The sequence below is a fragment of the Nicotiana sylvestris genome, chromosome 2, assembly GCF_000393655.2.
Source record: "Nicotiana sylvestris chromosome 2, ASM39365v2, whole genome shotgun sequence".
Taxonomy (NCBI): Eukaryota; Viridiplantae; Streptophyta; class Magnoliopsida; order Solanales; family Solanaceae; genus Nicotiana; species Nicotiana sylvestris.
Genome location: NC_091058.1, coordinates 203,092,132 through 203,115,703, shown reverse-complemented (window position 1 = coordinate 203,115,703; position 23,572 = coordinate 203,092,132). Strand labels below are relative to the sequence as shown.

The window sequence follows — 23,572 nt, the reverse complement described above, 5'->3', positions numbered from 1 at the left end:
CACATCAACCTTTGCACTCAAATCTACATCTAAGTTATGTACAACCAAGCTAAAATTATTAATTTTATGTGCAAGCTCATCTCTCTCCTTAGATCAATCATTTACCAACATTGTTAGAAGACAACGTCGTTTCGCATATTCGCCTAATCGAGAATATCCGCCCCAATACCAACCCTTACTCCCATATTCAAATTCAGACGTCTCAGAGTTCAAGAAATGGCAAGCCCAAAAAACGGGACATAAAAGTCTTCCGTCAAATAAGCGTCTTCATCAATAACATTATCTCCGAATATTTTATCCCCAGATATCATGTTGAAAGAACTAGAAACAGACTAAGAGAAAAATCAAATTCTAATAAAAATCAAAATATTTACAAAAAAAAAAACTTGTAAAGATAAAAGTAAAAGTCAAATTTAGAAAGCCCCGGCAAACGTGCCAAAAACTTGTTGCGGCCAAATGCACGCAAGTATACGCGATCGTCAAGTAATAAAGTGACTAAAAGTCGGATGTCGAAAACACGAGGACTTGTGATTAACTATTCACTAAATTAGACTATCCTAATTATCTAAATAAGAATTAAACCTAGTATTATATGATTCTAATCTAACTAAAACAAAAAAGAAAATAAATAATGAACTTTGAACAGAGGAAGAGCATATTCTTATGATATCAATGTAATGAAAACGATCTAGGGTCACATGGGCTATCTAACAATCATGTTGTATTCTTCAATTGAATTGACTGATTAATTTATCTAGCTTATTGGTTGACAGGGTTAATATTGCTCATAAGAATTTGTCGAGTTCTTACTCGCCTATTCAAGCTAACCTAACGCCTATATGTCTATGGAGTTAGAATCAACAAGAACGCATTTATAATTCATGTAAATCAACCAAGCAAGGCAATTAGGTATATGTCTATCCTAACTGCGAATCCGTTCCTCAATGCCCAGGTTCAAGAACTGCTCTACTCAATCCTATGTGCAATCTAGAATTCCCTCTTTCGAGTTCAATTCTTGATTCGTAGATAATATTTAATTGGTGATCAAGCAGTCAAACAATTAAGCGTAAGATTGAATAAATAAACTAACATGATAAATCAAGAAGGCAAAATCAATATCCGAATAACAATAATCATGAAAGAACCACAACCCTAGAACGTGAAGTTTTAGCTCCACATAGACATGGTAGCCAAACAACAAATCATACAAAAAAAACATAAAAATTATAAAGTTTGGTTGAAGAAAAGATGAAACCCGGCCTCCACGGCAGCTCCTTGCTCTCCCTAGGTCGAATTCCTTCAAAATGTGTGTTAGATGATCTAAAAGGGGCGTTTTTGGCCTATATATTGCGTACAAAAGTCGTGGGCCAAAGTTTTCCTTTTCCTAATCCGACTCAGCTTCATTTTCCTTCTGCTATGCCCAGGTGCGGATGATAAGGCGGATGCTGTTGCCCGACTTCACTGCTAAGGGTGCACCAAACATCCTAAATCTCCTCTAGCTGGAGCATCTTTTCTTCATATTTTTGCACTCCAAACATCCTAAATCATCACACATATAAAACTAATAATTAACATATATTGGGCATTTTAAAGATTAAATAGCATCAATAAGTGGTTAAAACATGAGTGGTAACATCAAAATATATAAGAATATGCCCAACATTAGTACTCTACCTACAGTGGAATATTAGCTAAAAAATCGTGACTATTCAAGTAGCTGATATCTAATCTCAGAGCACCTTAAATCACGGTAAAATTATATGCATTTTTTATTTGACACTTTTTAATAAAAAATTTGGCTCCGTTACTACCGAGGCCCAACTAGTTTGAGATTAAAATGTAATTGTCATTGTTGTATAAATGAAGTTTAATTAAGTAGCGCAGGTTATATCAAGTAAATTTACCACCTTTTCTACGTTAACAATCCACGCTTACCCATGAACAGTTGTGTATAGTAGTTGGCTTATAAATAAATTTGAAAGCTAGCTAACAATTATTTGTACTATTAGGATATAAAAGTTAAAACACAGGGAAAGTCAAAGAGCTAGTATCCCCAGAAAAGTGCAGGTCGGTATTCCAAAAGATCACATGTTGTACTAACTTACACTGTCCATGAGATATCTACTCGTACTAGGAAACCATATTGCAACTTTAATGAGTTCATTTCTCAGAGAAATGAGTTTATTTCTTTTAATTTTCTTCTCCATTGGAGCTCTGGAACTAGAAATTAAACAATGTCTGGCGTATGGATATTCGACAAGAAAGGCGTTGCCCGTTTGATCACAAACCCTACTCGCGAGTCCTTCGAGCTAATGCAACCAACATATCCAGGTACTCATTGTGTGTGTGTGTATATGAAAAAACACTGAAAAAGTAATTGTATAGAATCTATTTTTTATTTTAAAACGAATAGTGATCTTATAAACCTAGAATTTCTTCTTTGTAACTTTGATATAAAGTTTAACTTATTAGATTCAGTAATGCTAGCTCTCCTTCTATCTCGAATTAAGTTGAGACGGGAGAAAAAGATTTTACATGTATTTCATGGTATAGATACGTACGTCTTGATCTTTATTGTATGTTTTATGCTTCATTATTTCAGTTGCGATTAAGCGCTTACTTGGTGGGGGTTAGATTGTTTGCATCCTCTAGCTAATTTTACGTCGTGTCGAACTTGATAGTCCATTCGTTCCATTTACTTGATACTCCATTCGTTCCATTTATTTGACGGTGTTTGATTGGGCGCAAAGTTTAAAAAAGGAAATTTTTGAAACTTGTTGTCTGAAATTAATCATAGATATTTGTGTGGCTGACGGCTACTACCAAGAGTATTACACCCTTGATCGTGAAATATTGATTGCTTTTTGAAACTTATGAATTGAGTGAAAGTAAGATACTCCCAATTCGGGGGTCAAGAATTTTAGAAAATATTCTTGGTGGAAAAAATATTAATGAAGGATCCCACTGAATTGAATTGGGTCCATGAATCTAAGAAATGGTGAGAATTCTTGATCTCTCTCAATTCGAAAATTCGGGATTTGAATTGATGTCCTCTCATCGATTCCTCCAAAATTGCATTGATTTATCCTATGGACTTTAAATCATCTCATTAAGGTTAAATGCGAACTTTAGAGTTAAACTATTTCTGGATATGTAAGAATATGTTATTTTTTTTGGGATAAACTAAAAAATAAAATATACCACATAAAATAAGACGGAAAGTATTAGAGCACAATTTATTGGTTTCAACAAGGAATATTAGACAAAACAGGCTTATTGGAATTTCTACAGCATGCAAATCAAACCAAAACAGCTTAATTCCTCATGTCACACCTCACCTTCCTATTTTCTTCTCCGGGATATGTCCCTTTACTTTAAATTCTGTATTCGTTTCTGTAGGCAGTGGTACAGCTACTGCACCCGGAGCGCGCCCGAAGGTGCTAGTGTATCTACCAGAGAACCAAGTGATAAGTTCCTATGTTGACCTAGAGAAGATACTCATTGAGCTTGGATGGAGTCACTACAACAATCCAATAAGGTCAGATTTCATGCAGTTCCACAAGTCGGATGACTCTGCACATCTCATCTCACTTCCTAAGGATTTTAGAAACTTCAAATCTCTACATATGTATGACATCGTTGTCAAGAATCCATCTTTCTTTGAAGTCCGGGAGCCATTTGGCTAGCCTTTATCAGGGGCAGATTTAGAGCAGAGGCGGATCCAGGATTTGAGCCTTATGGGTTCCTACCGTAATTTCAGATCAATATGCAATAATAACTGGGTTCGCAATTAGATATTTACAAATATTTAGTAAATTTCTTAATATAAATACAGGGCTATACACAAAAGTTACTGGGTTCCCGGAAACCCGTATTCTATGCTCTAGGTCCGCCCCTGATTTAAAGTGTCATTTACGGATTCATATAAACTTTTGCTCATATTGTATATGTATTACGAAATTTTAAAAAAATTTATAAATATTTGACAATGAATCTAATTATTATTATATATTTACTTAAGGTCTTTATAGGAAATTCATAAACTTTAAATTTTAAATCGGCTTTCTGCATTTATCGGCACCAATCATAATTAAGTAGCAACTTTGGATATATGTTGTAGATGGTAGCCAGACCACCGCCATTTACATGTGTAACATGCTTTGGCCTAAGAAGTTGGAAGCTAAGCTATTTATTTCTTTTACTTTTACTCTTTTGATGATGTTCCTTTTTCTCTGGTCGGCGGGGTGATTTGAGTCAGAAATTCTAACAAAGAGATTCAACTAAATACGAGAATGTCAGTTATTGAGATCATCAAAAGAAATTTTTGAACCATCTTTTCCTTGCATTTAAAAGTTTCCTTACATTAAAGGAATTCAACAATTTATGACATGTATACAAAAAAATTATTTTTAATCTATTTGCATATAATTTTTTGAAAGAGATTTAGTTGAAACCTCTTCATTGTACACAGCTCTGCCCTGATGATAATCTTATTATATATATATATATTTCATAGTTCGAGCGCAAATAATAGATTCAGAGACCCGCCCTAGATCGGCCTTTGATGGCCTTGGAAGCAAAGATTTGAGGGAAAATGTTTTGGAAAATTCAGGAAAAAATATATGGCAACACTGTTTCATTTATAACTTGAAGTTTAGATAAAAATCATTAGTTTAGGAGCCTTACCGGAGGGAGGAGGATCCTAAGTAGTAAATAATATGTGGTATACAAGTATCAGCCTTACCTGCAAGGGGTAAGTGATTTAAAGGTCTATCTATGTTTTCTTTTGTTAATAATATGGCTATTGGGCAACATGCAGTGGTTTAATTTCCAAAAAAATCACTGACAGACTCATAAGATGGGTAATGAACATAGAAGTAAAATGCAGTCTTTGCCAAGCACAAGACGAATCAAGAAATCACCTGCTAGCAGGATGTGAATATTCCAAGAGACTCTGGGAAAAGACTATGCAGTGGCTTCAACAACAATGCTACAAGCATACACAGTGGAGCCACCATCTGGAATGGGCTATCAAAAGTGCAAAAAGGAGATCACTGCAAGCTCAAATATTCAGGATGGCGTATGCAGAATGCCTTTATGCCATATGGATGGAGAGAAACCATAGAATTTTTTAGAAGAAGAGTATAAATTGGGAAGCAGTTGCTAGAAAGATAGCAGTGATGTGCCATGTTAGAGCTGTTGGGTGTGCGAACAAAGTCCCACATTAGTAGCTGAAAAGATTGGGAGTCTACATATAAAGTGTAGGGATCTCTTAATTGTAATGATCCGGCCGGTCGTTTCATGAGTTACCTCTTCGTTTCCCCCATTTCTTCTTCTTATTGTCTTGTTCAGCTATATTATGGTTATCGGGTTGGTTGGCTCGGGTTCAGAGAGGTTTTGGTAAGATTTGAGACACTTAGTCTATTTTGAGTAAGCTTAAGCTAGAAAAGTCAATCGGATGTTGACTTATGTGAAAAGGGCTCGGATGTGAATTCTGATGGTTCGAATAGCTTCGGGAAGTGATTTGGAACTTAGAAGCGTGATCAGAATGTGTTTTGGAGGTACGGAGTAGAGTTAGGCTTGAATTGGCGAAATTGGAATTTTGGCATTTTCCGGTTAGTAGGTGTGATTTTGATATAGGGGTCGGATGGAATTTCGGGAGTTGCAGTAGGTCCGTTGTGTCATTTGGGATGTGTGTGCAAAATTTCAGGTCATTCGAACGTGGTTTGATAGACTTTTTTATCGAAAGCGAAATTTGGAAGTTTTTGGAATTCTTAGGCTTGAATCCGATGCACATTTTGTGTTTTAATGTTGTTTTGAGTGCTCCGAAGGTTGGAAAAAGTTTGAATGATGTTATAGGATAAGTTGGCATGTTTAGTTGAGGTCCCCGAGGGCCTCGGGTGAGTTTCGGGTGGTTGAACGGATCGTTTCAAGTTGAAAAAGATTGCAGAAAATCTGTTGTGAGTGTTGCAGACTTTTGGCCTTCGCGTTCGTGAGTGGGCCCTCGCGTTCGCGATGGGTTAGTATGAGAGGCAGGAGGTTTGGCCTTCGCATTCGCGATGGAGGTACCGCGTTCGCGAAGGGTTGAGGTCAATGAGCTTCGCGTTCTTAGGTGTGGGGTCGCATTCGCGATGAGTAGGAAGGCTGAGGCTTCGCGTTCGCGTAGGGGATATCGCGTTTGCGATGAAGGAAAAGTGGTCAACGACAAGTTGTGCTTCACGAACGTGAGGCGTTGACCGCGTTCGCGAAGAAAAGGTTTTAAGTGCTGGGCACAATGTTTTAAAAGACCAATTCCGCGATTTTTAGCCTAAGTTTTACCATTTTGGGCGATTTTAGAGCTTTTTGAAGCTATATTTATGCCAAAATATGGCTAAGGTAATTTTTATATATTTTTATAATTACATTTAGCATTTTTAAAGCTAAATTGCATATAATTGCAATATTAGCCCTTTTAAGATTTAATTATGTTCTATATGCATAAAATTGGACCCCGTATTTTTAAATTTTTAATTATGCATTTTAAATCATTTTTGCACCTTAATATTTTTCCAGAAATTATTGATTATTTTTTTATAAATTAAATGGGGAATATTGGCTATTTAAATAATAGCTAAATTTGGCTTTCAATTATAGCCAAAATCGGACCCCTTTCCAGCCCAATTTCATACCCGAATCACCCGACCCATACCCTATTAACCCTTACCCAAACCCGAACCTACCTACCCTTTTTAATCTCGACCGTTGATCTCCCAGATCAACGGTCCAAACGCACCCTTTCCTTTTCAATTTCACCCGACCCCTAACCCTAGTCTCATAATTCAGAGACAGCCGCCCTTAAATTCTCTCATATTCTAATTCTCTCTCAACTCACCCTAACCCTAATCGACATCACAGGCGAGAACCTCCTCCCTATGCTGTTTTCATGCTTTCTCCAACCACATCTGGTCTCCTATACTCCATGGCTCTTCGACTTCATGAGTCCTTGAGAAGATCTCAAGGAAAGCCAACCTGCTCCAGTTTGAAACTCGTTTACTGGCCTGTCTCCAGCCATTTTTGTTTGTAAGAAAGGATTTCCGCTTGTTTTTCGTTTGAATCCATGAGTTTTTAACCGATTCTCTTTATCTCTACTATCTTTTGAAAACCCTAGTTTGCTACTGTCCAATTCTTCTCAGATCTTTATAGATCTGAGGTGATTCGAGTATTATTAAGAGTTTTCCTTTAAAAATCCCTTGTTTTAACTAACTATTTCGATTTTAGTCATTCTTTCTAAAGCTAGGGTTTCTCGGAGTTCTTTTACGCATGTTCTAACTGATTTCTTTATGATTAAACCTTTTCCTTGTTTGTTTTGACCGATTTTGTGCTCTTACTACTTTTAACTTGACTCTGTTAAAAACCCTATTTTTTTTAAAAGATTTTCTTTACTTTGTTTCTATGAATGTTAGCATGATTTTCCTTACTTTGCTCCTCTGAGTGTTAGCATGCTTTCTTTACTTCGTTTCTGTGTGCTAACCTGCTTACTTGAGTCCTGTGATTACCCTGCTTCGAATATGTTTTCCTAAATCCCTAGCCTACTTATGTCACTTCTGTGTGACTATGCTCACTTTGTTTGTTCATCTCTTGCTTCTTTCTATGACTATGCTTCGAATATGTTTTCTTGCTATGTTTGTGGACCTCCTCTATTTATATGTTGAAAGTGCAGAATCATGACTCCTTTTTGATTGATTCTGATGGTTATTGAAAAATATTCTTTCAAAACCCTAAAAGCTCTGCCCCGTCTACTAAGCTGACTGATTTACTATGATACTTATTTCTACTAAATTGTGCCCTTAATCAAGGCTTTATGAATTTGGTCCTAATCGACTACTCTATGCTATTGAATCTCGACTCCTACCTTTCCACTTGATTTGATTAGTTGCATGTCTTAATTAATTTTTCCTTGCCTTGTCTGCATTGCTATTTAATTCTTACTGGTTGTTTTCTTAGTTTAAAAACTTTCTGAACCTAGCCTTAATTACATGTTCTATACTGGTACTATTTTGAAATCTTTCTTTATTTGTTATACTTCAGCCGTGTATGATTTCTTTCCTTACTTGCCACCCGCTCTTTACCATTTACACTGACTCCCTTAATTAAAGGGAGATTCGAACCAATTTTTTATACTGAGTTCTATAATTACTTAAGAATTGATTCTTGCCTTATTATAACCAGTTTTCAAACTGTTATATAAATGACTCTCTTCTACAGTCTTAACACACGAACACAGTTCAGAATACACACATACGTTCAAACTCTCTCTCTTCTTTCTTTGCTACTTGTGCTAACTATTGGCCTAGCCGGCTGAAAGTCAAGGCTAGATATTGGAGTTGCACCTATATTTACATTCTGCATTCTTCCTCTTTAACTGGTATGTCTCTATTTTAAATTCGAAACTCAACTTTATGTGTTCCATTCTTATACATCCATGCTTGTTCCTGTACTAGTTATTCAATTTGTTTCTATGTTTGCTGTTATTAAGCATGTCTAAATTCTGCCTTATGTGTAATCATCATATCTGACTTTACTTAATTCTTTGATACTTGTCCAGCATGTTCACTTAGTTCCCTTACCCCTCCCTTAACTGGTATAACTATGTAGTCACTTAGTCTTCTAGTACATTCTATTGGCCCTAATGGTATGTCAAATTTTGTTCAACAAAACTCTTGTCTTCAACATAATCCTGCTGCATTCTTCCCTATGTTTTAAATGTCTGTTACCACGACTGAATTGTTCAATAGACTCATAGATGTTCTGTATATTTGTTGTATCAAATATTTTCCTATTTATGTGGTTTCAAACCTATATGTTCCCAATCCTTTCGCCCCTATTTGTAAGTCTACTTGTCAAGTAACTCTAGGTATTCTATGGTTAATTGGGTTGTTTGCTGAGTATGCTTTTCTCAAAGAATGACTTCAAAACTGTTGCTCCTACTCCTAGCATTCTTCTCAAAACTGATAATTCCTAGTATCTTTAAAAACTATTTCTGAACCTTTTCACTTCTAAACTGCTTTACTAAGTCTTTCATCAAGCACTCTTACCTTACTCTTAGACCACTAGGTTCTGCCTCTTTTGTGTGAGCCTTGCCTTGGGACCCTTGAGCTCCATATAAACTTGGACACACAAAAGCTGGCCTTTCCATACTGCACTTACTCTGTCCTGGCTATGAAATCTGGGTGTGAGCACTGCTCGGGATCCCTTGAGGGCCTTAGGGAACTCTGACACACCCAGATATAAGGAAAAGCTATGAAACAATCTTGGCACTTGAGGTGATTTATTATATAACTCGGAGAGGAAGTCTTAATCAGGTCCTGGAAATCTCGGCCTGTTTTCAAGCTCTCTATAGTGTAACTTTTATTTTTCTTATGTAATTCATTTCAGTATGGGTCTGTAATAATCTATTGTAAACAAGTATCGGGGCTGGCTAGTGAAAAGAGGAGGGTAGTTATATATACTATCAACATCAATGGGTAGAAACCATGTCTTAGGTTCACATTTCCTATATGTGCATTAGAATCCATGTGTAAGATCAACTCATTCAAAGCATGTCTTGCATTAGGTACCATGTTCTTAGGTTTACTGTTTCAGCATCTCATTTAGCATCACTTTATCACTTAGAAATCCTGCTTTAGGATAAATAACAGTATTAACAAAAAATTGTTGCTCTTGCACGTTTTGAAGTCATGCTGTAACTCTTGGGCACTTAGAAATCATGTCTTAGGAATTCTGCAATCAATCTGCATTTTTCATATGTGTACATTAGATACCCTGTTTTAGGATCTTGTTCACACTCGCTCAGTCACACCTAGTTAAACTACTGATGCATGAAAAGGACATAAAACAGTCTCATGTTCGATTATCCTGTTTAAGTGGAACTTGTCACAATTCCTGCATGTCTTTACAACATTTAGAATAACATGTTTAGTAATACAATTGAAACAGCCTTCTCTAAGTAACCCTGATAACTGGAACACTGTTTTACACCTAGGCAAGCCTTAGGTATTAAATTCATCAAAACTGGAAACATGCTTCTTTATGTATGCTACTTAATTATCAACTGGTTTAAAATAAGTAGGTAAGCTTGATTAAGACTTCTTCTCTGAGACATGTCATACATCTAACTCTATTGTTATCACTTAGATACCATGTTCAGGATCTGAATTTAGACCTTAATTGTGTATGAGTCATGTTGTTTATGTGTACTGTGTGTGGAGGTATATCTAAGCCTTTCATTTGTCTTCCATGCTCCCCTTAATTGAAGTCCTACTTGTTTATTATATGTCACCTTAGTATTTTACCTTTAAACTTGAGGGTCTGCCTAGAACCCCCTTCTTATAGGATAGGAGTCCTAAATTCTTCCGGGACTGATAGGAAGGGACGCGTAACATCATACAATAGGGGTCGAGACCAACCCTCGCTTGAATTATCTTCGCGGGGCGGTAAAGGGTAGAAATGGATATGATGACCGGTGCGTTAATACCACGTGTAGCCCCTCTTTGAGGAGTTTCATACCGGGTATTTTATTGATGTGATCTATATTATAAACAAACCTATGACACCCCCCTTTACATTCGCGAATATGCTTAGATTGTAATTCTTTTCAAAATCTCGCTTTTCACTAATTATTTTTTTTCAAACACTTTTGTATTTAAACTTAAATCCCCTACTATTTGAGTCATACTTTTTTATTTGCTAATTGTACAAATTCACAAAAACTGTTAGGCCGGGAACCACACTAGTGGATCCTGAGGGGTGCCTAACACCTTCCCCTTAGAATAATTTTAAGCCATTACCTTGTCTCTAATTACCAAACGTAGTTATAAATAAATTCTATAGGTGCCCTAACGCACCTTAAATCGTTAGGTGGCAACTCTTCAAAAATGCAAATCCCCTTTCCAAAAGGAAAGAGTTGTCCCAACCAAAATGTCATAAACTCTATTTCGTGAGAAAAAGGGGGCACGACACCTAATTGAAACCTGAGTAGAGTGGATAACTCCAAAGGATGGTTTGAAGGGATTCAAGAATTACATGTAATAATTGGAGATCTTCAGGATGTGTATTTGGCTAGAAACTGAGATTTACGTTGGAGGGTATCGAGACATGTAGCATTATACATCATTATGGATTCTACATATCAGTATCAAGAAGGTAAACTTAATGGCTTTAGATTTGCAGGAAGTCTCTTCAATATAAGTTTTTGGAATGTGGCGCCTTTGGGGATAATTAAAAGAGTATTCAGCAGCTTATGAGCCTTACGTGGTTTTATGCCTGAGTCTCGTATGGTAAGTTTGGGTTGAGGATTGCGGCATTATGGTGAGGGGAAGCATCACATTGAAGGTAATTTAGAAGGAACTTGGATAAATAGGATAGCTTGGTAGTAGGTCGGATCGGTATGGTAAGGGATATGATTAGTTCTTTGGGTGTTTATGAGGTAATAAGTTTCTACAAGTGTCTCATGGCAATTCTCTTGGGTTTTGGTGACCTGCATAGCTTGGATGAGCTAAAAGGATTCAGTCCTGACGGTTTTGTTTTGTGCAAATGGGATTCGGAGAGTTCTTGATGGTTTTCTACCACAATTAGAGATGTATATTTTCTACTGGCATGAGGATCATGTGATGTATAGTAATTTTCTTCTAGATAGGATCAAATGGAATGTTCTTGGCTAGTTGAGTACATAGTTTCTTGTGGTTTGGATTGGATTATGAAGTTCTCACATTTATCATAGGATGGCATGTTATATGCGATATGTTATGTAGGGTTGAGATTGCATGTGTAATGTCACAGTTCAGTTTTGAAAGGAAGGTCATAAATTTTTAGGCAGCATGGACAATTTCAGATGACTAGACAAATGAGATCACTGATTGGTGTGGCTTGATGAGGGTATACATTTCAGAAAGGGTGATGTGTTTGAGTTATGGATGCTTCATTAATATTGCAGCACTCTCTTATTGGATCGATTGCTAATATTCAACTTTGCTTGGTGGCACAGAAGAATTATAGAAGTATCCATCGTGGAATGATCGAGTATCAGATGTGTGTTAGATGTTCAGACAGTGGAGTTGGGATCGGATATGGTGATTCATGTGCCTTATGGATTTGGAGACCAGGAGTTCTCATAGATAGGTTATGTCGTGGTTGTGGACCACGTATATCGGTCTTGTGTGGTTACTATTGGAGGTTGGTAGGCTCGAGCGGATCCGTTGTTGCTTAGAATGGTATATTTTCATTTGATGTTGGGTATGGATTGGTTGTCTCCGTGTCGGGCTATTCTGGACTGATATGCTAAGACGACGATATTGGCTATGCCGGGGATGCCACGGATTAAGTGGCGGGGTTCGACGGATTATGTTCCCAGTAGGGTGATTTCATTTTTTAGGACCCAGCGGATGGTTGGGAAAGGTTGTCTTTCTTATTCTACCTTCGTGAGGGATGTCAGTGCAGAGACTCCTACCACTGATTCAGTTCCGGTGGTGAGGGATTTTTCGGATGTGTTTCCTACTGCCGGGCATGCCGCCATACAGGGTTGTTGATTTCGGTATTGACTTGGTGTCGGGCACCGTATCGTATGGCACTAGCAGATTTAAAGGAGTTGAAAGAGCAGCTTCAGGAACTCCTTTATAAGGGGTTCATTGGTAGGCCTATATGGATGTGTGTTCTGCATCGAGTCGGCTTTGTTGACTCCGAGTTGCTATTGTTGAGGGATGTGTTGATTCAATTTTTATTGAGCTTATTAGTATTCTGGGGTGATCTATGAGTTACCTTTCTGTGTTGTGAGGCGTTATGATTTATTGGTTATAGGCACATATGGTGCGATTCTATTGGGGTCTCATAAGCGGGAAGAATATTGGATAGTGCTCGGTGGATGGCGTATCGGTTGTGTCCTTTCGGGTTTGTATGGTGTTATGCCATTGCTTCGGCGTGGTTATGATGATTTGCTCTTGGTACTAGACGTCAAATTGCACGTGCTTGTTGATTTTGAGCATAGTGACTTGAGATGTTTCATGTGGACCAGTGTTTGGATAGGGTAGCACATTGCAGCGAAGTTATGTGGAGATATGATCCTTCGGGTTAGATTCGTGTGTTCTGGTTCTAAGATGTGTGATGGGTTCTTAGCATTGTGTGGTGGTGGTACTGGTGAGCTTGCGATACGGCTCTCTCATTTGAGTTATTTTTTCATGATTTGAGTACATTTAGGTTGTTGCTTATTGGTGCGCGGGTTGTGGATCTAAATTATATTGATGAGTCATGTCACTAGAATAGTCGTGTTTGATGAGATGAGGTCATTGAGATCTAAAATGAATACTATCGGATTCGATTTCAGCATGTTGGAAGGATAATATCGGGATTCAGCTTAGAAATTTACTATGGTCCTTGCCAAAGGAGAGGGAGTTTCATGAATGGTTGATCTGAGGAATGGTTATGACTTCTTGCGTGTTTCTTTCATCATTGGCAATATGAGAAAGTGTTGGAATGAGGTTTTGTTTAATAAGAGGTTTATTACCAGTATTGTATTATTGTGAGCAGTTGTTGTGATTAGAAGTTATCGTTATGAGAGTTTGAGTTGTGTGGTATATCATGTGATTTAATCTTGAATTGCAGTTATGGATCGATATAGCGTGTTCAGACTTATTCAGTGTATAGATGCGAGGTTCTGATCTTATGGATAATTTCAGAAGTGGAAATTTGGTTCAAAAGTTTATGGGCTTGGTTGGATTGCAAAATTTCAGTCATGTTGCGTTATCAGACCTATATTGGATAGGGTGACGGTGGGATCACCCTCGAGTATGTGCATGGTAAGGTTATTCAGTGATTTGTTAGCTTGTGGAACAACTCTGGTCACGTTCGAGGACGAACGTATGTTTAAGTGGGGAAGGATGTAACGACCCGACCGGTCATTTTTAGTATTTGCACTTCGCTCGCCAGTTCTCGGGCATGACTAGCCTCGTATGATGTATTATGACTTATGTAAATCGTCGGTTTTGGTTTTTAGGATAATCAGAATAGATTTGGAAGAACAATTCTCAACTTGAAGCTTTAAATTTGAAAGGTTTGACCAAGTTTTGACTTTTTAGTATTCAATCTCGGATTTGGATTTTTATGATTTGGTTAGCTCCGTTAAGTGATTTTGTACTTGGTAGTGCATCCGAAATGTGATTTCGAGGTCCGTGGTAGATTTAGGCTTGAATTGGCGAAATTAGAAATTTGGAGTTTCCGGTCGGCAGTGCAAATCTTGATATCGGGGTCAGAATGGAATTCCGAAAGTTGGAGTACGTTTGTAGTGTCATTTTTGAAGTGTGTGCAAAATTTCAAGTCATTCGGATGAGGTTTGATAGGTTTCGGCGTTGTTTGTGGAATTTGGAAATTTAGATGTTCTTAATCTTGAATCCGAGCTTGATTTGATGTTTTGAGGTTGTTTTGAGTGTTCCGAAGGTTGGAACAAGTTTGAATGGTTTTATGTGGCTTGTTCGTATTTTTGGTTGAGGTCCCGGGAGCCTCGGGATGATTTTAGAAGGTGGTCGGAAAGATTGGACTTGGAATTTAGTAGCTGAAGCTGCTGTTTTTGTCATTTCTGCACCTGCGGATTAGGGACCGCAGGTGCATGGAGAAGGCCGCAGATGTAGAGGTTGGTCATCAAAGGATAAACCGCAGGTGCGGTACGTTGAGCGCATCTACCGCATATGTGGTGCCTGGGTGCAGATGCAGACCTGGGAGCTTTAATGAGAAATTGCATGTGCGGCTATATTGACCGCAGAAGTGGTCCGCAGAAGCGAGAAGGGAGCCGCAGGTGCGGAATCCATGGGCAGAAACTATATAAGTTTCCCTTCGCGATTTTTAGCCTTATTTAACCATTTTTAGATGGACTTGGATCTTTATGAGAGAATTTGACGACAGATTCAAGAGGTAACGCTTGAAGGTAAGATTTGTGAACTCAATACTCGATTCTATGGTGATTTTCAGTTAATTAAGCATGAAATTAGTGAGATTTAAGGGCTAAAATTGGAGAATTAGGGCTTGTAATTGGAGAACTTTGATTGGGCATTTGAGGGGCGATTTGAGGTCCTATTTTGATGTTCTTGGTATGTATAGACTCATGGAAGGATGAGGATTCTTGTTATATGATTTTTATCAAATTTTGAGACGTGGTCCCGGGGGTTGGGTTTGGCCAATTTAGAGAATTTTGATTTAATTTGATAATTTTCGCGTAGGACTTGTTCCTTTAACATGTATTGATGATATGATTCTGCTTTTGGATAGATTCGGGATCATTTGAGGCCGAGTCGAGTGGCAAGGGCATCGCGGTGTAGATTTTCGTCCGATTCGAGGTAAGTAATGATTGTAAATGTTGTTCTAAGGGTATGAAACCCCAGATTTTACATCGTTTCACTACTTTGAGGTGACGCACACGCTAGATGATGAGCGTGGGTCGTGCACCATTGAGAATTATGACTTGGTCCGCCCGTACGACTATTATATCGCATATTTGATTGAAAACTACTTGATGCTATTGTGTTTTGAAAAGTATTACTCCCTCCGATTCAATTTATGTGAACCCATTTGACTGGGCACGGAGTTTAAGAAAAGAGAGAAGACTTTTGAACTTGTGGTGTAAAATAAGGCACATATATTTTGTGTGGCTATAAATCATTTCATAAAGGTAAATTGTTTCCAAATAAGGAAAGGTGTCATTCTTTATGGCACAAACCAAAAAGGAAATAGGTTTACATAAATTGAAACGGAGGGAGTACTATGTTTTGGGCTGAATGCCATATTTGGGCCTCGTGCCAACAGTTTGGACCCATAGGGGCTTTCTTTACTAAAATTCCTCATTGTTTTGATTTAATAACTGTACTCAGTCATGCTATATTTTACTAATTTTATAACTCAGTCTTATTTACCCTGATTTGACGCATAAATGATATTTCAACTGAGCATCCCGTTTTATTGTAGCTCAAGTGGCTTGAGAGATTTCTGACTGAGTGAGGGCGAGGGCCTATTTTGTGAGGATATCATGGGATCCGCATGCGCGCCGCAGTGTGTTGTACTGATTTGTGATATATGAGAGGCCGAGGGCCTACTTTATTATGCCACGAGGTGGCTTGTTATGTGAGGTTGACGAACTGATTGATTATGCCACGAGATGGCTTGTTATAGTGCTTGGGTTGTAGGAGCCCCTCCGGAGTCTGAACACCCCCAGTGAGCGCGAGTACCTAGTGTGAGTGATGTGATGTTTCCCGAGGGGCTATTATTGATTTTATGTTGTGCCCGAGGGGCTGATTACGAGTGATTGTAAGGTAGCCCAAGGGGCTGGTTCTATTGATATTTTGTCCGAGGGGCGATTTATGATTCATTGTGCCCGATGGGCTGTATACGAGTGAGTTCTTGCCCGAGGCGCCGACTATGTTTTCATCATTTCTACTAAATGTTTCATCACTTGTTTGAAAACTGCTAAAAGATGTTTTAAATGGATTTTACACATCTTCAAATGATTTATATCGTTAACCGGATTTTTAATGAAATGATTTGATTTATATACTGTTTTGGAAATACACTATACTTACTATGGTGTTATGACGTGGATTATGTGTTTTCTTACCGCTCAGTCTTTATTTACTCTTATTACTTACTGAGTTGGCGTACTCACATTACTCCATGCACCTTGTGTGCAGATTCAGGTATTTCTGAACCTGGTAACGTGTGTTTATTACTCAGTGGCAGGTTCATCGGAGTTAGCAAGGTGGCTGCCCGGCATTGGCAGCCTTGCTCTTCTCCCTCTTATCTTACTTGGACTGTTTTTAGTATATTTTCAGACTTTTTGTTGTATTCAGACCTTAGTAGATGCTCGTGACTTGTGATACCCCGATGTCGGGCTTGTGTATTTATTCCATATTGGTTATTTAGACTTATATTATGAGATTTCTTGTTAATTAATGGCTTAAAATGACTTATAGAAAAATGGTTAGATTTGGAAATTGTGTCTGCTGGCCTAGTTTCACGATAGGCATCATCACGACCGGGTCGGTTTAGGGTCGTGACACTTGGCCAGGTGTTATATTAAGTGAAGCGCAACTAATGTGGAAAGCTAACTAATTAAAAGACGCCAACTGTTTTAATATGCCGCATCATATTTCTAAGTAAGAACAAAATTAAAATACCCGTTCATTACTAAGTGGGCACTCGTTCTCTCTCCCCGTTAACCCCAATTGAAGAATAGCGATTGGAGGTCCGAAAAATCCCTAGAAAAATTCCATCAATTACCTTCGATTCTTACTGTATTTCCAGTTTATTCTCTTTGATTTATCACCGAAATCATCTCTTGTTCTGTATGTTGTGGGTTTTATGGTTATTTACAATTGATTTGCTGATGTTATCAATTACGATTTGAAGATTCGAGTTGGTTTTTTGGGAAGATTGTCAACGACTAATGTTATTGGACTGTGTATGACTCAAGAGGTATTATTTTGCCCTTTATGTAGCAGGTATTGATCAATTTTGGGGTTTTCAAAATTCTCTGTAAAGTTAGGGTTTTTTTGGGGGTTTTCCTTTGAAATTCTGTCAGCTTTTGGTGATATATTTTTGGGGTTTTCTTTGAGGGAATCTTATGGATGATTATATTATAAAACGTTTTCACTATAATGGTGCATTTATCAATGATGGGGCCTAGCATATGTCGGGGAAAAGGTACCCGAAGCAGTTTTTCCTATTGATAAATACCATTTTACGATGATGGAACTACTATTTTATACTAAAAATTTAGGTTACCTCACTATTGAAGGATTTTATTATAGAACCACAAAAAATGATGACTTTTTCAAGGTTGAATCTGATTCTCATATGTTAGATATTGTAAAAGACCTAGTACATTGTGATTTTTTGAATTTGTATGTGCTGCATGTGGTTAATGGGCCAGAGGTGGTTGAAACTGTAGGCCATATAGCTTTACTAACTAGGTCAGAAGTAGGTGAGACAGATAATGTTTCTGGTGGTGCTAGGGCAACAAATGATGGTGATATTAACACTCAAACTACTGCTGAGAAAGACCTAGGTGGTGAAATGAAAACTTAGAAAATATAAATATAGAGGTGGATGAAGGACTAACTAAAGAAATGAAAGGGTTGATGTTGATGTAGTTGATGAGAGTAATCATCCTGATGAGGAAAATATGGATGGGGCTGAAACAGATCTGGAAAGTAGCTCTGACACACAATAAGATGGTATTCCTAAAGAAGATGACTCAGAGGTTGATAAAGAGTGGAGATCTGTTAGGGAAGAAAGAAGGAGTAAACAAAAGAGTAAGGTCCAAAGAAAAAAAGTTATTGCAAAGAATGAAATACCTCTAGGAGAAGCTGGAATTGATTGAGGCTTTGAAGACATTGGAAGGAACAAGGCTACTAGATATACAGGAAAGTTAGGGGTGATGAGCAGTTTATTAATAGTTCAGAGGCAGATAGTGATGACAGCAGAGATGAGCTAGATTCTTAAGCTGTTAGGGGTGTTAATCTACCTTCTAGAAGAAAGAGTAGTAAGCTAAGGTATGATGATGATTGTGTTGTGGCTATTTTTGAAGTTGGGATGATATTTGAGAATGGTCTAGAATTTAGAAAGGCTGTGGAAAAGTATGCCATTTAATACAAAGTCCAGTTGAAACTAAAACCTAATGAAAAGGAAAGAGTGAGGGAAATATGCAAAGAAAAGAGATGTTGCTGGTTGTTGTATGCTGCACTTGACAGAGATTCGGGTGATTTTATGGTGAAAAAGTATCACCATGTGCACAAACGCAACACTTCAAACAAGAACAAGTTGTGCACCTCTAAGTTTGTTGCAAATAAATTCAAGGATGAGATTGATAAACAACCTTATATGAAGATATGAGAACTTTAAGAGCTATGTAGAGATAAATTAGGCTTGTATGTTGGTAGGACAATCTGTCATAGGGCAAAGAAAAAGATTATTAAAGAGTTTATGGGTGACTGGAAACAAGAATTCGCTAGGTTGTGTGATTATGTTGATCAAATCAAACTAACCAATCATGGCAGCTCATGTTGGGTAAGGAGTGATAGAGAATCTGATCCTGAAAAAACATTCTTTGTTTATTTATATGTGTGCTTTGATGCTTTGAGGAGGGATTTGTTGGAAGGATATTAAAGAATAATTGGTTTTGATGGTTGTTTTCTGAAGGGTGAGTTGTTAGTTGCAGTTTGCAGGAATAGAAACCAACAAATGTTTCCAATTGCCTGGGCTATTGTAGACAAAGAGACCAAGTATAGCTGGTCATTTTTCATTACCTGATAGAAGATCTTCAATTAGGAAGTGGACAAGGGCTTACTATGATGTCAGATATGCAGAAGGTAATGTGATTTTTATTCTATCTTAATTTTAGCTGTTATTTTATATATTATTCACTAAATATTTTATTCTTGTTTGTAGGGGCTTGTGCCAACTATACTTGAGCTTCTGCCTAACTGTGAGTACATGATGTGTGCAAGAAACATCTGGTCCAACTGGCAGCAATACTGAAAAGGAGAGGAGATGAGAAAGCAATTTTAGAGATATGCTAAATCAAGTTATGAAGTGAAATTAAAAGAGAAGATGACAAAACTTGATAAGTTCGGTAAGAATATTTGTGAAGACTTGTTAAAATACAGAAACAAAATATGGTGTAGGGCATACTTTAAAAAGCATGCCAAGTGTGACATTATTAAAAATAATATGTGCGATACTTTTAACTCCTGAATTTTAGCTCCTAGACACAAATCAATTATCACTATGTTGGAGGAAATTAGAAGGAAAATAATGACTAGAAATGTTGAAATGTTAAAATTTGCTGAAACTTGAATATCAGACATATCTCTTATGGCTAGGTTGATACTAGAAGAGAGCAAGGAACTTTTCAGGAGATGTCAGTTTATGTGGTATGGTCAATATGGATGTAAAATAGATGAAGGTGTGAAAAGATTTATTGCTGATCTGAGAAGGAAAACATGTACTTGTAGATTATGGCAGCTTAGTGGCATTCCATGTCATAAGATTCTCTTAAATGTTGCATTTCTTTATAGACAGAAATCATACGACAACAATAAAAAATAAGGCAGTTGTTGAACTAACAAGGCATCAAATTTCTTACATACAAGTTCAAACTCGGCCCTTCAACTAATTCAAACAAAATTATATAACCTTGTATTAGGCCAGCCATTGTACTAATTGAAGCGAGTCTGCAGCTTCCTTCTAAATAAAATTATACCAGACAATACAATCACCCCTACTAATATAAACCAACAAAATAAACAATCAACTACTGCCACTAATTTGAACAAACACAACAAGCATCGCACCATATCCATATCCATAAAATCATCACCAACAAATATAAACCAGCAAAATGAACAACCAATCATAACCACTAATTTGAACAAACACAACAAGCATCACGCCATAGCCATATCCATAAAATCAGCACCAACAAAGCTGTAAGAAGAATGATGGTCCATTTTTTTTCTTGCCAGATCCCTCTACAAAAACTTGACTTTTTTTAACAAACCACAAATCACCCTATTTTCTTGAGAAGAGAAGTCTTCATCGTACCATCTAAAGTAATTGCATCCATCCTTTTTCTACAAATACAACCAATGAACGGAACATGAGAATCTAAGAAGAATCACCAAAATGTAGATTAGAACAAAATTACTATGAATTAAGCTTACTTTTTCAATTTTGCAACTATAAAACCTTCAACGTGGGTTACAATCAGTAAATGATATCTTCAAGTTTGCTAATTGAACGTAATTAAAGTACACAACATCAGTGGAAGGTGCTTCAACGAACTCGACGAGTTCGACATAAAAACTTCTTTGACGAAGAAAAGAGGAAAGAATTAGAAAGAAATTCAGAAGAATTACAAAGAAACAAAGAAGAAATAGAGAGAAACGAAAAAGAAGTGGAAAGAAATGAAGAATTCTCTCGGCCTAATTTGGAAGCAATTGGAGCAGAACTAACCGAAAGGGAAATGAAATTATGGTTTATACTAAATAGGTTAAATAGGTATATATTTAATTGTTTTTTAAAATATTACCGTTAGAGTCCATCTGTAATAATATTCACACGCTCAAATGTTGTGTGCCCCACGTTATGTGCCAAGTGAGCTAGTTGTGCCTAATAGATATGGTTATGAACACAGTATTATATTCAATTGGAACAAAGCTAAGTTCAAGTGTTTAAATAGGATTTTCTGGCAACTTTAAGGGTCTGCATATGTATTTGGCCAAAAAACTATTTGCTGGTGATATGTGTTTGGTGGACTTCCGCTTTCAAGTTTTTTCTTTATTTAATGAGGAATTCAATGGTTTTTGCTCAGACCATGCGGATTTAGGTGTGTGTATGTGTGTATGTGTCTATATATATATATATATATTAAAAATTATTAGATATATATAAATATTTGATTGTGAACTCAAATTATTTTATATTAACTTGAAGGTGCTGTAATAATCCACAAGTTTCAAATCCTAAATCCGCTTTCAATTAATGCTTTAATTTTTGGGAATTTTTTTTGGTAACTAACTTTTTTATTAATCACCAGTATAAATCTTTACAAAACAATAGCTCGACTAACTCAGTCAGCTATTTATATAAACACCTAAGGATAAAGTCTATACATCATAACTACGAGCTATCTACAAAAGCTGAAGGCTATGCATGATGGTTTGGACTTGTGGTGCTGCTCTTGTTGGGCTAAAACAGTCCAAAGATACTCTTAACATGGTGTGATATTGTCCGCTTTGGGCCAAGCCCGCACGATTTTTCCCAAAAGGCCTCACACCATTAAGAGATTCATACATCTTATATGTAGACTCCCAATTTTTTCAGCTACCAATGAGGGACTTTGTTCGCACACCCAATAATATCCCCTCGAATTAAGTTTCACGTGGCCCAGTATCACGATTCACGGGTCAATTTTTGAGATTCACTGTGTGCCACCCACATTGTTAGAGTATTATGGCAACCGAAGCCCGCAACTAGCTTCTTCTTGTGTGTGCACCGCCCTGCACCATCACTCCGCCATCTCCATACTCGTTCCGCTGAACTTGGGCTCTGATACCAGTTGCTGGGCTAAAACGGCCAAAAGATACTCTTAACATGGTGTATATTGTCCGCTTTGGGCCAAGCCCGCACGATTTTCCTCAAAAGGCCTCATATCATTAATGTCAAGATCCTAAACCCGGACCCGATTGTGATGACACCTATCGTGGAACAAGGCCAGCCGACACAAATCCCCAATCCATTTAAACAGTTATAATAATTCAATTTAATTCATTAATAAGTGATAAATCCTAAAAATAAAGTGAAACCAAATAAATGTGGAAATAAACACAACCCGACATCGGGGTGTCAACAATCATGAGCATCTAAACATCCGTCTAAGAGTAGGAAAAGTCTACATAGTCTACTACAAATCCAGTACAAATGAAAATAAATATAGGAAGGAGAAGTATTGGGCTGCGAACGCCGAGCAGCTAACTAGTGAACTCCGAACAGGTTGTTGGAAGCAATCAACCCTCACTAGCAGGACCCGAGGCTCTTGAATCTGCACACAGGGTGCAGTGAGTAATATGAGTATGCCAACTCAGTAAGTAATAAAAGTAAAGGCAGTTGAGCGATAAGAAAACACGTAAAACACATCAACATGCTACAAAGAGGCAGTATAAAGCCAATACAATGCAATAAAATAGTGAAAACTTATAAAAACACCTTAGTTCAGCAAAAACCTCTTTAAAACATCTTTTAATAGTTCAAATGAGTAAACGAAGACAGGGACAAAAGATAGAAACATAAATCAGCCCCTCAGGCAAAATACCAACATCAGCCTATCGGGCAATAACATGGAACAACATCAGCCCCTCGGGCTATATCACATCTCACATTGGGTACCTGGGCTCACTGGGGTTGTATAGACTCCGGGAGGGGGCCCTTATGGCCCAGGCGTAATAACAAGTCATCTCGTGGCATAATCGAACAGGCTCTCGGCCTCATATCAAGCCATCTGGTGGCGTACAACTCAGGCTCTCAGCCTCATAATCATGAATCAACACAATGCCGCTGTAGCGCACAGCCTGATCCCATAATAACCTCACAATACAGGCCCTCAGCCCTACTCAGTCAAAAATCTCTAAAAGCCACTCGGGCATAGTAAAAGTATGATGTTCGGCTTAAAATATCATTTAAGATGTCAAAACAGAGTAAACATGGCTGAGTTATGAAAACAGTAGAATATAGCATGACTGAGTACAATTTAAAGTCAAAACAGTAAGGAGTAGTAGTAAAAATCTCCTAAGGGTCCAAAACAGTTGGCACGAGGCCCAAATATGGCATTCAACCCAAAACATGATGATGGCAAATAGTTTTCAATCAAATACGCAGTTAAACAGTCATACGGGACGGACTAAGTCATAGTCCCAACGGTGCACGACCCCACGCTCGTCACCTAGCGTATGCGTCACCTCAAAATAGCACAACGATGTAAAATCCGGGGTTTCACACCCTCAAG

General features: G+C 37.6%; 1 protein-coding gene across 7 annotated transcripts; it reads left to right on the top strand.

Moving 5' to 3' along the window:
* Positions 1 to 2,127: 2,127 nt before the first annotated feature.
* On the top strand, positions 2,128 to 19,765 carry LOC104213325 (flowering-promoting factor 1-like protein 1). Of its 7 annotated transcripts, none has more exons than XR_707607.2 (4): positions 2,128 to 2,331; positions 3,400 to 3,538; positions 15,289 to 15,356; positions 16,701 to 16,972. XR_707607.2 is itself a non-coding variant. In XM_009762809.2 (3 exons), exons 1-3 carry the CDS (start codon positions 2,235 to 2,237, stop codon positions 5,133 to 5,135), a joined length of 483 nt encoding a protein of 160 aa, XP_009761111.1. In that variant the 5' UTR covers positions 2,128 to 2,234; the 3' UTR covers positions 5,136 to 5,326. The 7 variants fall into 7 exon arrangements, 3 of the variants coding, with proteins under 3 accessions (XP_009761111.1, XP_009761113.1, XP_009761110.1); XR_011405576.1 differs by lacking the exons at positions 15,289 to 15,356; positions 16,701 to 16,972 and adding exons at positions 19,229 to 19,379; positions 19,459 to 19,765 and having other exon boundaries at positions 2,148 to 2,331; XR_011405575.1 differs by having other exon boundaries at positions 2,152 to 2,331; positions 16,750 to 16,972.
* Positions 19,766 to 23,572: the final 3,807 nt, after the last annotated feature.